Source organism: Myiozetetes cayanensis, unplaced genomic scaffold (genome assembly GCF_022539395.1).
Source record: "Myiozetetes cayanensis isolate MyiCay16 unplaced genomic scaffold, myiCay2020 scf6-25, whole genome shotgun sequence".
Lineage (NCBI taxonomy): Eukaryota > Metazoa > Chordata > Aves > Passeriformes > Tyrannidae > Myiozetetes > Myiozetetes cayanensis.
The window spans coordinates 49,128,239-49,143,469 of record NW_026087853.1 but is presented as its reverse complement, the minus strand read 5'-3'; the positions used below and the strand labels follow the sequence as shown (position 1 = coordinate 49,143,469).

Genomic DNA, 15,231 nt, shown 5'->3' with positions numbered 1-15,231 from the left:
TTAGTTACCTATTATAACAAAAATTATCTGATAATTTCCATTAATTCTTTCAATTAAGTAGCCCAACCTGTGGAAAACACAATGCACCGAGAAGGAAATTTTTCTATTTACACTCTGTATGAAACTGTAATTTACAGATTTAGAATCAGTATAGAACTGTAACAGCCCAGCATGAGCTGTTTGTTTAAGGACAGGTTCTTATTCACTGTTATAACTGAATTAGCCATATGAAGGATTAAAATATTGTCTAAAATATGAAGCAGGCCCAATTCATTCAGTCAGAAGGAAGTAACATGGAATCATTTTTGCACAGTAGCTCTTCTGAAGGATCCACCTGAACAGTACTTTCATTTTAGAATAGGTTGTTTTCTGAACCATCTTAATTTACTGACAGCTACAGCTCTCAGGCAGGGAAGCAGAGGGGTTTAAAACATTCTCTTTCAAAAACATGTTTTCTAAGAATTGGTAATCACTCCTAACATAAAACCCACTTCTTTTTCTCATAGAAGTTTATACACATGTCCAAGAAAAGCTACTACAAGTGCAAGAAGAATCCAGTAATTCAATTTTTGTTTGTAATTTCATATTTTATGATTAGATAAAAGCTGTTGCTTTACTTTATTAAGCCCTTTTCAATCTCCTTACTTTATTCTCCTTAAGAGCTCTTATTTTGTCCTCCAAGTCCTGCAGAATTCTGTCCTGCTCACAGAAAATGCTTAGCTTCACCTGGAAATGAAATAATATACATATATATCATTAGATTTTAAAAATTAGGCAGAAAAGTATCCACTTGTAATATCTTACCCCCAAAAGTATAATAATGAACACACAACTGCACAACAGAAACAACGAAATCAATGCAAGAGGCTCTGAATTAGTGCTTGATACTTACATCAATATCACTTTCTGCAATCTTGACAGGTTTTGTACTTCTTTCTTTTAATGTGTCACGTCCTGTCACCTAAGAGGAACAGGTTTTAAAAATATAAGAGATTTGTTGCAAACTAAAACCTGATTATGCTTCAACAATGAAAAGTTTTGTTAAGTATTCATGGTTACTAACAAAAATTAATCAAATTTGGGGTACAAGTTATTTTTCAAATCTGGCTTTAGTTTTTGAAGAGTGCTAACAGAAAGAATTACTAGTTATATTAGCCTATTTAACTCTTACAGTAGTTTATAATTCTGTACAAAGTATCATAATCCCAGCTATCTATGGTTACAAAGGTCCTTCTGCGAAATCTAGTAGTTTTAACAGTTCAGCTATAACAGCTTTCTTGAAGCCAAAGGACATGAATAGTTCCTTTAAATGCATGGTTGCAAGAATAGCAGAATCATTAATGACTAAAAATACAACTTTTGGCAAGTATTTCATTCTACAAAGGACAGTATCTTCCTCAGCACAGGGTAAATTTTATTAAAGACAGAATGCTATAAAAATGCTATAGCGGAATTAAATGTAATTAATCTATTTTGACGTGTTTATAATGTACCAAATCTCTCATTCCATAAATCACTGGTTTCATATTCCATTTCTGGTTGAGAAGATTATCTTCTCACATAACACAGTTTTTAAATCAGTACAGAAACAATACTATATTATACTTCCAACCTTCAGAGCAACCTTAAAATGAAGGCATGTCTATCTCTGTAGAAATGTTTATTATTTCCAATGCATCCAGGTGAATAATTTTTTTTTTGGTGAATAAATGAGATTAAGAAAACAGCAATGTAATACAGCTCATTAATCATACATGTTTAAAAGCTTGAAAATCTAATGATTTAATATTACTAGATTAGAATAATTTTAAAGATTCGTTAAAGCAAATAGTATCTCACCAAAGAAACACCTGGTGTCTAGTAGTAATCATATACAGCATATTCCTATTCATATACCATCAAGAGTTCATGAAGAAAAATTCACCTGAATATTGTCTTCGATAATATAAGAGAAGAGGTTTTAATATAAGAGCAGAAGTTGTTGGTTTTTCTGGTGGGGTAGGAGTGGTAGAAGAGGTAGTTTGCTTTTTTACTGACTGAATGGCAATTTCCAGGCTCGAAGCTACATATTTACTTATTAACCTAAGTCACCTACAGGATCATGTTCGCTTTTTAAAAGTAATTATATTTTACTCTTACTGTAGATAAGTCTTTGATATAATCTCAGCTCTAATATGTCATATGAAATTAGTCATCTACACACAGTGTTTTCAAATAACAAAGCAGATTTAAAACAGAAGAGTCTGGTCATCATTTATGTTTAGTGTCTTCTCCACTGGCAGGCTCCATTTAAAGACTTATTATGTGCCTTTTTGTGGCGAAATGTTACTTCCTCATCATCAAAATCAAAAGCACTTATTACCTCTCAAAACTTTCAATTTTTTGATATTTGCTTTTTTAACAATGATGTGAGTTTTTTCTTTCAGAAGTATTAATGGAATTATTTAAATGCTAAATCATATATATAATAGTAATGTAATTAAATACAAATATAAAATACCAGCAATCAAAGTAATAATTCTGCATATTTAATTACCTGCAAGCTAAGAGAATGCAAAAGCCTTTTTCAAAGCAATGGAATTAACATAAAAACAAATCTGCAGATTCTGGGGATACTTTAACTTACATAACCAAAACTGTAAGGAATTTGTTCATTACCAAGCAGTGAACATGAGAACATAATGAAGATTTAGCATGCTTTCACATTTCCAAAATTTCACAGAGGAGTCACTACTTGACACAATCATTTTCAAAATCAAACCAAACACTGAGGTCAGCCATAATTTTGCATACAGACTCCAAAATGGGGGGGGAAAAAAGGAAAAAAAAAAAAAAGAAAAGAAAACCCAAAAATCTTACAGAAAGCGCTACTGTTTACCATAAGACACCTATAAAAGCCAGAAAACACTGACTGCTACTTTAAAAAGCAATGGGATGAGCACATTTCAGATGCAGGCAGTCTTACATGTATACTGGATAGTAACCCTTGTGCTGAGTTCTTTAGCACTTTGTATATCATGTTGATCAGAGGTCCATTATTTTCTATCTGTTTCAAACAAAAGTTTAGTAATAGCTTGTTACAGATGCCAAGGTTTAAACCCCCAAACTTTACAACTCAAAGCTCCACGAGCAGCAGTAATCACACGCTCCTGTGTCACACCCATCCTCGAGGTTTATGGTCTACACCATCTGCCGTGACAGGAGCTACCCCTGGATATCCACCTATTGTCTCACAGTGTGGGTAGATTCTTCATACAACAATAAGACTTTGCTACTTTTTCAAAGCACACATTAAAAGACACAACCCAAACCAGGATTTGCTCAGTCTTGTCCAGTCGCAGTTTCAGTACACCGTGGTATTTTCTGTCATGTAATATGCAGTGATGCTTGCCCCAAGAACTCTCTATACTGATAATCTGAGCAACCCAGTTAAAACCTCAGAGAAAAATGTTATTTCACTTTTATCCCTCCTCCCGTAACAAATACCTGCTGTGTGCTGCATTCTTCATTATCTAAGTGACAGAAGCTTGCACTAGAAACATCTTTCCACTGCAGCAGACACTAAACAGCTTCAGATATTACAGCCTGATTGCAGAAGAATGAAGCAGGACTCCTGAGAGGTCTCCAGACTTGCTTCAACTGGTTGCACAATTTATATTTAATGACACAAATTTTCCTAGATTTCCTCATCCATATTTTGTATAACTTGCTAGGGAATGTTTGTAAATTATTCTGACATGAGGCTGCCCAACCATTCCTCCTGTAGCCTGCCTGAACTTCATTTCAATAGCCACAAAAAAGGGAAGCTTGCTTCACCATTTGTGTTTCACCTTATTTGTAAAGTCATCTTAGAATCTTTGGGGGTAAATTGAGGGTTTTTTTGCTTTACTCTAATCAGTTAAGTGCTTAATCATAATTTACGTGTTGTAAAGTTGTATTTCAAAACCTCTACGAAGAGAAATCTTCAGAAATAAGAGATTTATGGAAAAGAAAAAAGTTTAACTCCAGTTCCAAAATCTTCAGTCCTATTTGAAACTGTTTAATTAGCATGGGTCTCACTCAAAGCCTACTGAACTCAAAAGAGAGTCTTGAACTAACAGGCTTCCTATCTAAGCCTTCATTGTCTTAAATGGATTTACTGTGAATTTGTCATACTCTACCCTTACTAAAAAAAATGTATAATTTGCTTAGTTTCATACAGTGCACTCTTCTTTTTTCCTCATACTGCAAAAAAAAGCATCTCTGCATCTAGTGGCAACCAACACAAAGACACCTTCTTAGGCGTCACAAGGTCTTCAATCTCTCAGCAACCTGACAGGAATTTTTAAATTTCCGGACCTCTACTGAAAGGAGGTCATTAAGAAATGCCCATTTTGAAAAATTACATCATTCCTATGGAAACACACTTGACATTTTGACTGTCAAGATTTTCAAAAGGGAACCAACGCTAGCATTAAGTTTCTTTTCGCAGAAAGATCAGGTGCCACCATACATTTCTCTTCCTGGCTGATTTCATTAGGTGCTACACAGGAAGGCACAGGAGGAGTTTCTGGGAGACCAAACAATTCCTCATATCCCAGGCTGCAACAAATCAATCTGGACAGAATCTGCTAAAAAGTTAAAAACGCCTCCTAATAATTTTGCTAAGCATATCAAATTTTCAGAGGCTTGAACGGTGGTCACCTTTAACGCGAAAATTGTTGTGTTTTATAATGGACAAAACACTGTGTTTATTAATAATTTCTCAACTGGTAGGACTTGTTAAATTGTAATTTGTCATAAAATTCAGCTGATGGTTTGGGATGCAGTTACACTTGGCAAAGCCATGAACAAACCAAGGACAAGGCCTAAAATTAAATGTGTCCCACCAATTTTAAATTTGTATATTAATGATTCCAACAGTTTACATATTTGATAATTTAGACTACATATACCATCTATATGATAAATATTAAACCTTTATATATATGACATTATATTATATGTATGTATAAAATGTATTACTAATATTTTCCATTTATATATTTGGTTCTATGTTTAGCAATTAAAACATCAGATAAAACAGAAATACCTCATAGGTGCAGTCAGCTCATTAGCTGCACATATGCAATACCCTATGGCATCAACTGTGTACATGCAAACAACATGGAGAACAAGGTGCCAAATTTCCCTCCAGCTTGATTTTCAGGAACATCCTATGATTTATATATGGTGAGACATCCTACACACCTTAGAAAGTGGCAGACTGTTTTGCTAAGCGAAATGATTATACCTTTTTGGTGGTTTTTTTCCCCTTCAATACCTGATCTTAAGCAGTCTAGATTTGCTTTCAAATTACCAACCATCAAGTGGACCAGATACAGTAGTAATTTAGTTTAGACAGACGATATGATGCTCAATATCTTATTTACTTTTTCTTTAAAACAATACCTCATAACATTACTTGGTCTGATTATGGATGGATGGATGATGAGTGCATTTGAAATCTCTTAGTTGTAATAACACGAAAATAATGATAGGTGCTAATTAATCACCACATTTTCACAAGAGCACAAGGCATTATAAATATGGTATATTATAAAAAAAAAATAAAAAGCCATCTCAAGAATAAAGAGAAAAATATTAAAATAACACATATTTTAACTTAAGAGGTGTTGACTTCATATTGGTTCTAATGCTACAGCAGAGAAACATTTTGAAACTGGTTTTTTATCTGATTTCCCTAAACCCACATATCATTCATCTGTAGTTCCAGTAACACAAGTTCTTCCTACAAACTAAAGCAACTACATTTTCTGTGTTTGCACTTTAATTGTACGGTCACTACCCAAAAGACACTCAATATTCTAAGCATGACAGTGAGGCAAAAAACATGGTTTCTGCCTCTGACTAGCAGGTGACTTGAAAACCTGCAGGTACAGAGATGATACACAAAAGACAACTGGGTTAAAAAAAAAAAAAAAAGGAAATATACACCTGTAAAATCTTACCTTTAGATCCAAATACTCCAGATCCTTTTTCAACTGGATATAAGTGTCATCAGCCTTCAGGTAAAGTGCATAGGGGAAAAAACAATGCAATGCATTTAAATTTTGGAAACAATTTCAGAATACTTGGTTTGGTTATATATAAGAAAATAGATGAAAGAAGGAACAAAATAACAGAGTAGGAAGTACATAAAAAAGCACATTTGCTCCACCAGCATATGGCTATTTACAGTTGAAAAATGGGCAAAATATTTTGCAAGAATATTACTACTTACCAACCCCCCAAACACAGATTTTTGTTTTCCACCTCTAATGAGACACAGAACTACCTCAAACAATACATTTTCAAATGCTATATTTTCAAGATCAATTTCTACTGACTACTCCTTCACTGAAAAAGTTATGGTGATGTCCTCCCTGCCTCTTTGGGGGAAGAAGAAAAGATTTGTACCCAATAATGTCAGATGTAACTAGAAACCATCATATGATAATCATTAGAATACTTTTGATCGCAATTCATACACATTTTAAAATATTAATTCCTTTATTCATGGAAAGTATGAAGTAAGTTTTGTGAATAAAATACTGAAAAATATATGATTAGAGAATCTATTTTGTCTTTTCAGTAATAGCATTCAACTCAATCCTTATTTTTCCTTGGCTCAGCTGTAATTGCTATCAGCTTAATTTTATAGTTATATTGGTCTAGCATCATCTTCATTACAGTCACTTCAAGAAAAGCATGCACAGAAGTCATAACAAAGTTAATTCTCCTCTTTTCAAAAGTGGTATTTGCAATACAGAATAAAATAAAGTTTAACTGTAGAAAATGTGCTTTGTAGTCAGACAAAATGCCGCAAACTTCCTAGAATTTTAACTGCTATTTTGACAGGATTTTATATCCTGGGTACACTTAACTTTAGAATAAAAGAAAATCACAACTCTATCTTTTCTCAAGTTTTGAGCCAATGAGAATGTGTAGTTAAAAAAAGAAAAAAAACCAAACCCTCTACACCATAAAATCAATAGATCACACTTGCATTTCTTTAGAGGTGTTCACTTAAAATTTCTGTCCAATCAGCTTGTAAGTCTGGCTGAGGACTTGACTAGAAAGTCTGCCCATTTTTGGAGAAATCCCTGTTATTATCGCCCATCTTAGTGCAATTGTTCTGTAGGTGAGGTAAGTCAGGAAATGAAACTTTTTCAAATTCAAAAAAATTCCTTTAGCTTTGGGCCAAAGCCTTCACCAATTCCAAGAAGTCACCACATTTCATTCCCAGGTGGCTCCATTTCTGATGCTCTAATAGGAACCAGAGAGCTCTATAAATACATTTCTCTTTGATCTCACATTTACAAGTATCATAACACCAGTGCAATCAAGAGCACTGTTGATAATCCATGACGCCCCTGAGCTTTTATGAACCAGTGATCACCTGCAGAACTGACACAGTTACAAGCTCATATGAATGTACAAACTGGCTGATGCATTTCAATTTGCAGGTGATGCAGCATGTGGCACAGGGAGCCAACCCCATCATGAAAGCAGCACAAAGAAATGGTTTTGCTTTAGAATGAACTTACTCAGTACTTTAACCCACATTTCTGAAGATGCAGCATTTTCAGAAATAGTGTAAGAAGGAAATAACACTTTGAAACATATGCACCGGCGCCGTATAACTTAAAATGCTCATCTTTTATAGCAAAAACAGTAAGCAAAGAAAAACCACAAACAACCTGGGAACTGTAGAATACCAAAGAATGGGCAAGAAAGCACAGACTCAAGCATGCCACTAATGAAGCATCTGCAGAGTCACAAAATGTCATAGTGCACAGATGAGCCACGCAGCAGCTGACCTGATAGGTGGAATTAGTTGGCAAGTGCTGCAGTAATTGTGCGATTGTGTAATTTCTTATACTAGCCAACTTAGCCTGATGTCTCCTTAATCGAATGAGAAGCAATGTTAGCTCTTCGGGCTGCAGGTATTTAGACACATTGTAAAGAGGAAATTAGCAGTCTTCAGGGAGAGTAACTATAATTACATTTTTCACCTCAGTGCCCAGAAAGCAGTTACTTGACATGATTAAGTAATTATTTAATTAACTCTGCATTTGGTCAAATAAACATAATAAAAGTTGAATCCTGTAATAACAAGACAGCTCACCCCTGGTCATGCCGCAGATAACAGCAGAATTCCTACAGGCTTTACTGGGAGTGGTTAAGACTAAGTTCTCATTCGAGTTATTTATGCTTTAAACAATAAAGTTAAGATTCAAGAGTACTGAGCAGGATTTTACAACTTCACTGCAATGCTACGAGGACACAAAAAGGAAGAGGAGCTGTGCTCTCCACTTACCGACTTGCCGTGCAAACTGGGTGCGCTCACGGTGTGTGTCATGTAGCCCATGGCAGGCATGGAGCGCCGGTCCAGGTGAGTGGAGCTCTGTAAGAAGCCACAGCCACAACTGTGAAGGACTGTGTCAAGTGACAGGTATTGTTGCACTTGAGGGAAAACTCAGAATGCACCTCTGCCACAGATTTTCTATTTGAATTCCCAGGGTGCTTAGATCAGGGTAACATTCACAGGCCAGCCTGAACCTTGGATGATTAAGTAAAACCTAATCATCAACTTACATAATCAACAACCTGCATCATCTTTCACACACAAGTAAAACGAATGAACAACTGAAAATTTAGCACTCGTGATGCTGGGCAGATCAGTGGATTCTGGCAGTACGAGGTGCTTCAGCAGAACGTGCAAAGTGGCTTCCAGCAAATAAAAAAATCATTCATAAAGCTTCCCCCCACCTAACATTTCCCAGAAAAAGGCTGGTTGGCTTATGCCCTCCAACAGCAGGCTTGTACTCCACACCGTAACAACGGTGAATGTTCTCTTTTAGCCAGGGAACACTAAGCTACTGACATGACTGACACCTTGTGGCAATGGCTTCCATTAATACCAAGGGGTTTTTTTTAATAATCATATTTGATCTGCCCCTTTCTGCTTATAAAATGAAAACTACTGCACACCCATTCTTTCATCTTTCTCTTAAAGTACGAACTTTTACGGCTTTCTCAAAGGCAGACTAAATGTCTCATGATACACTTTTATTCCTGTCTCTGAACTTCACTAAATGCTGGTTTGTTTTGCCTTTTTCTCCCTCTACTTTTTTTTTTTTAAGTGTAACTGGATGGAATTTAATAAAGCATTATAGCTAGTGTGGAGTATCACAGATTTTTGCAGACATACAGATTTAAATGTAAAATGACACTGTGTGCTTACATATAAAAACATAAGCCCTTTTCTCTAGAAACTTTCACAGAAGTTCCACAGAGAAGCTTTAATTATGAGAAAAACTGTATTTCCCTGTAATGGTAAAGCCAGGATGCCATAAAAAGAGCTTTATTTTTATGAGTAAATTTTCAGCAGCTACATTGCACAGGAAGGGAAAAGACTGCTGTACATGCCATCGTAAGGGATGTAATGCTCCTTCCACTTACACATGGAGAAACCAATGTGTGGTAGAACATAATCAGGCGTTAAAAAAATATTAATTTCCAGTGCTGCACATCACTAGACTACTTAATCCTGTGACAGAATATTATAAACCTATAAATGCTGAAAGACACCCATCAGCTACACCACATATACACTTGGAAAAAAACCCAGACTGTGCACAAAGCTGCAGCCTGAAGTCATGGTCCTGAATTCACACTGGGTATCTGAATTTACAAGTCTCTGTTTTAGCAAATACTTTCCCTACCAGAGTCCACGGTTGTGGTCAGAGAATTAGGTGAATACAGAGGCTTTCACTACTAATTATTCCAGTATAAGAGCTACCAAGACAAGTCAACCCTTCACTGATTCAATCATGAATTTCCCCAAATTCCCTAGGCAAAGAGAGCCACGTGGAATACCGAATAGGGAAACTTCTGTCACCTCTGGATAAGTACAACAGTCCCAGAAAAAAAAAAAAAAGCCACACTGAAATCATGGAGAAGGTTAAAGTTTCAGACCAGCACTATTTGATTTTGGTTAGCCCAGTAATAAAGGCTCTGCAACGGACCTAAACTACCAAATGCATGAAAAATAGCTGGGTTTTTTGCCATAACTTGAAACTGAGTCAGCTGCAAGACTAACTAAAATAGCTAAACACGTAGAGAAAGCAGGCATGGCAAACACTTAAAGCTATAAGCATAAATAAATAATCAAGGAAGAGTTCATCCTGCTGAGTTTTATATTCTTGCCTGCCTACTCTATATATTAAAATACTACCATTTGTGTATTTTATATATGTAAACATACACCTTTGAGTTCTTTAATAAAAGTATTCCAAACCATTGTGATGTCACCAATTTCCCTTTCCTAACCAAAAGGAATTAATAAATGTGAAATGATCAGAATGGTAAGAGCTTGATGAGAAAATTATTCATTGTGTTAACTTTTACAACTTAGACGATCTTTCATACACAAGGCAGGATGCAATGAAACATAACTAAATAAATTATCCATGGCACCACATGCAGAATAGTTTGAAATCACTTATATGTATACAAACCTTTACAGCATGATTTCTTATCTTCCTGGGTGATCCAGCAAAAGGAACGTCTACAGTCTGTCTGTCATCAGATGGTTTAACTGTGAGCCTTTCTGCAGGAGTATGTGGTCTCCTTGGGAGAAAGTTTTTTGGAGGTCCAGGTGGAGGAATATCGGATGGAGAGGGTGGAACAGATATTGATCGTGGAACATCTAATGAACTTTTTGACTTACCACGATCAATAAAGTCTGAGGAACCTACATAAAGCGGGGCAGTGGGGCTGCCGTGCTTAAATTGCTGTCTCTGCTGCCACTCATACAGCTGCCAAACAGTTCCATCCTTATTTGCTTTCCTTTCCTCCTGGGACATCTTCAAGTGGCTAACACGATCTTGTGCATATTTGTAGTCACTCGGCAAATTGCGGTTTGGTGGTGGTGAGCTCCCTGAAGGCTGCCTGGTATTCTTTGGCAAAGTGTGATAGTTTTCAGGAAAAGGAGGATTGGGACCCTGACGTGTAAGAGTCTGATCAGAAGTGAGGCTGCAAAGAGAAGGGAAGAAAAGTGTAAATTTTAGCATACACTGATGAGAGGGAGTGACTGATAAAAAAAATCTCTAATGACGTAAGCACAGGAGCCACAAAACATAACATACAACAGTAATTTTAAAACAATTTACAGAAATATTATCAAAGTAATATTGACGAAATCCACCCTGCACAAAAATGTTACACTGTATAAATACAGGCTTTTAATTTAGTGTCTAACCTAGGATGAACTACTAGAAATAAACTAAAGGGAGGGTAGCATTTACTTAGACTAAAAAGAAAGTCAAGAACATGAAGAAAGGAATTATTGTTATGTTTAAAGAGTAAATCCACAAATTAAAATAGTCCCTTTCCCCGAAAGCCCGTTTACCACTAGGTGGTGCAGTTTACGAAAACAAATGCATGCTCATTACAAAAAATTATCTTAAAGTGCAAGAAGAAATCTCACCAGTCACAGAATATCTCAGATAATTTCTGTTTGTATGAATGAAGCAAAAAAAGGCAAGAAACTGCTCCAGGTCCCGAGGTCTGTATGTTTTACTTTCACCTAACGCTACTGGTTCTACTGTTTTATCAATACAAAGCTTTTTACAACAAGTCAATGATAAACTGGAATATAAAAGAGATGCAATGATCCTGGATTTAGTACTGCACCCATAATACACTAAAACTTCAGAAACTAAATATTTTAGCAGGTAAAGAGTTAAGACAGAACTGGCAAAAGCTCTGACAAACTGTAGTTAGCTCCCCCCTACTTTGAAGTAAAAATCTTTCCATAGCCTCATGCATAAGAACCTGCCTCTGTCTGAGCTCTGATTCTCCAGTCAAACATCTGGGGGTTTTGTACTTGCAGTCATTCACCCATGCATTCAGAATCTCCAACCAGAAAACCATTCTGCTAGACTTGCTACAGAGCACCATTACAAAAACTAAATAAAAACAACCAGAAAAACACAACTGAAGAAACGCTCAAGCACGTTCACCGTTCCACTCAATAAACTTCACTCTGCACGAGAGAGAACCCTCATGGTTTGGAAAATGCAGGGAATTCCACATGAAAGAAAGGGCAGGATGGAAAAGAACAGTCTTTGTTCAGCATCCAAGAACAACAGAAGCAGGGGAGAAGAATTGCTACCAGTAACTCCTGCTCAGTAGTTGCCTCTGTCTCCTCATACTTGCAGGATTTGGCACTGTCAGGTTGTCTTGAAATATGGATGCTCTTGAGAGGATACATAATTCCTCATGCCAGAAAGCAGAGTAACTGCCCTGCACCACAGAACCTTGACATTACCTCAGATTTCACAATGAAGGTTAAAGCAGGCAGGTGGTATGAACAAAGGTAACTCAAAGATCAGCATACAGTGGTCATGTAACCTCTTAATTGTCTAATTCACTACATCACATGTACTTTGTATGTTTTGTGCTTTGCTGCCCATTTTTTTCCACAGGAAAATCATGTTGTAGATAGTTGGTAGAAATGTATTTTCTCTAGACAGGAGTAAGGTCTAAGAAAGCTTGGAGTGGATAATGTTTTGAAAAGACATCTGAGGCAAGCATGAAATTAGGATAGAGCCCTTTCACAATTTCTCTGTGGAAAAACAGGGAAGAGGGCTTGACCACTCCCATACTCCAACCTAGTGGAGACCTCATGAAGGCATAAGCAAACTGCTGAATGTTGCGAACCATCTGTGTGTGGTTATTTTCTAATTAGACATTAAAGGGTAAACTATCGAGATCAGATGGAATTAATGGTAGTCAGTGAAGTCACCAGGGCTAGCAGCTTTAGGAGCAAAACCAGTCTGAAAACAAAGACTCCTTGAGCTTTGTTGGGGGTAGGGGGAATCACACCCTTCTCCTAGAAAAGAATGAATTTGTCTGATAAGAGCAGCTGGGAAGACTCATGCAATATTTCAGCCAACTAGACAAGAGAAGAAAGCTGCATGTGCATTACAGCAAAAGTCATGTGTCATACTCAGAGCAAATGCCTAAACACAGGCAGGTTGTGTTTCGTCAGTGCATGAAATAGGGACAAACCTCAAACTGAGATGACAAGCTTTGAGCCAGTGGCATCTCTACCACACAAGGTTTCAGTCCCTTAGAAATAATTTGCATTATATAAAAATAGGCACTCATTAATTGCTAGAAAAAGAACAATGTCCCAAATGACTCAAATTAGTCCACAACGGATTATGGACAATTGCTTTCTCAGGGATTAAGAGTAAAAATGAGCAAATGCAGCTGTTCTTGAGAATCTCTCTCTCTTGAATGATGAGATATAAAGAACATAAAAAAGAAAGCAGACATTGAAGAGTGAATAAATGGCCTGATGACATTTTATATGATTATTGGCCATGAAAGTCATTTGGGGCCTGCAATGGGAAGTAACTACACAGAAGATATTGTAAAAAGAGACAATAAATGTTGAAAAGAAAACAAGTATTATTATTAGAAACACTATAGCCTTTCATGGAAATGCACAGAAGCTAACAAAGACAAGTAATGTTTCTTCCTTACGCGAAGCAGGAAGGAACAGAAAGTTCTGCACAACAAGAAATGTTTTAACACTGCATTTGCAAGGAAGGAAATGTCTTAACATGACTGCATTTAGCTGGGGAATATTAAGCTTCATCAGGTTTAAATATTTTTTTAAGTGCAAATAAACTGCTAGAAATAGCTAATTCTTCACAATTACGCAGTGACTGTCTATGCAGGCACTGGAACCAGATCAAAACCTAGTAATTTCTGAACAGCTGCTGTTTGATGGTCCTGACCTTTAAGTACTTAAAACCAAAATCTCCTGAAAGCCTGCTTTCAAACCTTCTTCCAATTCTCAAGATCTCTCTCAAAGGCTAGCATGAACCTTACCAAAGCAGGTATTCCCATCTGCTGAGAACAGAGTGGGATTAGACGACTACACTGAATGTCACTGTAGTGCAGCTGAGAGTTCACTAAGAGAGGTGTATCTCTCAAGTGACAGCCAACATTTACAACTTAGCAAACAGTTCCAAGTGCTTTATAAAGAGGGGAAGTAAAATATCGATTTGAAAGATATAAAGATCTATATTAAAGGTGCAATTCCTGTAAATAATTCTATGAACAAATGTTGTATTAGTGTAAAGGTTCTAGCTGAAAGAGTTCTTTCTCATCATAATGAACTTGCTGGTAAGCATTGCATCTGTATACACCTGAGCCAGGACACAGATAAAACTGTACTCATTCTGTGTTCAAAAATTACCCAGGCTTCTGAAGCCTCAGAGGTTCTTTATTTGTAACATTTCAGCTGGAACAAGAGTCAACATGGAGTATTAAGAAATTAGTTGATCCACTAATATTTACTAAAATCAAAATGGAATGTCAATCAAATTATCATCTCTAGCTTAAATTTTATATCCTGTAATCAAGAAGATGTTTGACAACGAACATGCCACTTCTATCTGTCCGTTAACTACACTGCAACAACCTCAGCAGGCTGAGAGAAGGTGCCACTTAAAAGATCTATCAATCTTCAGGAGGGTAATGTGCAATTCATTCTGCACACAGAAAATATAATGCCATTTGCAGGGAAAGACAAAGAAAACAGGTCAACTGAGCTAAAATAGAACATTTTGAGATATATATATATATATATAAAAATAAATTTAGTTTCACTGAATATTTAGCAGCTCCAACTGAGGTAGCTGGCTTTATCTAGAAAAAAACCTGGCACCTGCAATACCACTATCTTCACACTACACCTGATACATGCCTAAAGTTAATTTACCGGAAAGACTAATGTGGAAGCAAACAATACTTAGTTAGCTATCAGTCAAGCCTGTCAGTGCCAATACTTCTGATGTAAAAAACACCAACAGAAGTTCTTCTAAACATTAGCTAATTAGATCGATAGTTTTCTATATTATTTTGGACAAATACATCTATGTGTGTAATAAGAACTAACTTACCAAGTACCTTTCTTCATTAAAGTCATATTCTTTTGGGTAGCACTGATTATATCCAAGTCAAAAAGATGCAAGTTAATTGACTCTAGCAGTCTATCAGAATGCTAAGTAATATCAAAAAGTAAGAAAGCTTCTTCAACGGTAATTCCAAAGATAAAAGAGTAGAAAAATGGACTTTCACACAAAATTAGCAAGTCTTAAATTTCTTACTGGCTCTGAAGTGACA

General features: G+C 36.2%; 1 protein-coding gene across 14 annotated transcripts in view; it reads right to left on the bottom strand.

Moving 5' to 3' along the window:
• Positions 1 to 15,231, bottom strand: part of PLEKHA7 (pleckstrin homology domain containing A7) — a 170,209-nt gene that overhangs the window by 22,873 nt on the left and 132,105 nt on the right. For 9 of the 14 annotated variants that reach the window (XM_050336356.1, XM_050336362.1, XM_050336354.1 and 6 more), the window contains 7 exons: positions 10,545 to 11,061; positions 8,342 to 8,428; positions 7,842 to 7,961; positions 5,991 to 6,044; positions 2,966 to 3,046; positions 893 to 961; positions 646 to 726 (listed from right to left, as the gene is read on the bottom strand). In XM_050336356.1, the coding sequence (XP_050192313.1) occupies positions 646 to 726; positions 893 to 961; positions 2,966 to 3,046; positions 5,991 to 6,044; positions 7,842 to 7,961; positions 8,342 to 8,428; positions 10,545 to 11,061 (1,009 nt within the window). The remainder of the gene's footprint in view (positions 1 to 645; positions 727 to 892; positions 962 to 2,965; positions 3,047 to 5,990; positions 6,045 to 7,841; positions 7,962 to 8,341; positions 8,429 to 10,544; positions 11,062 to 15,231) is intronic. The other 5 variants (XM_050336367.1, XM_050336361.1, XM_050336365.1 and 2 more) reach the window with 3 other exon arrangements.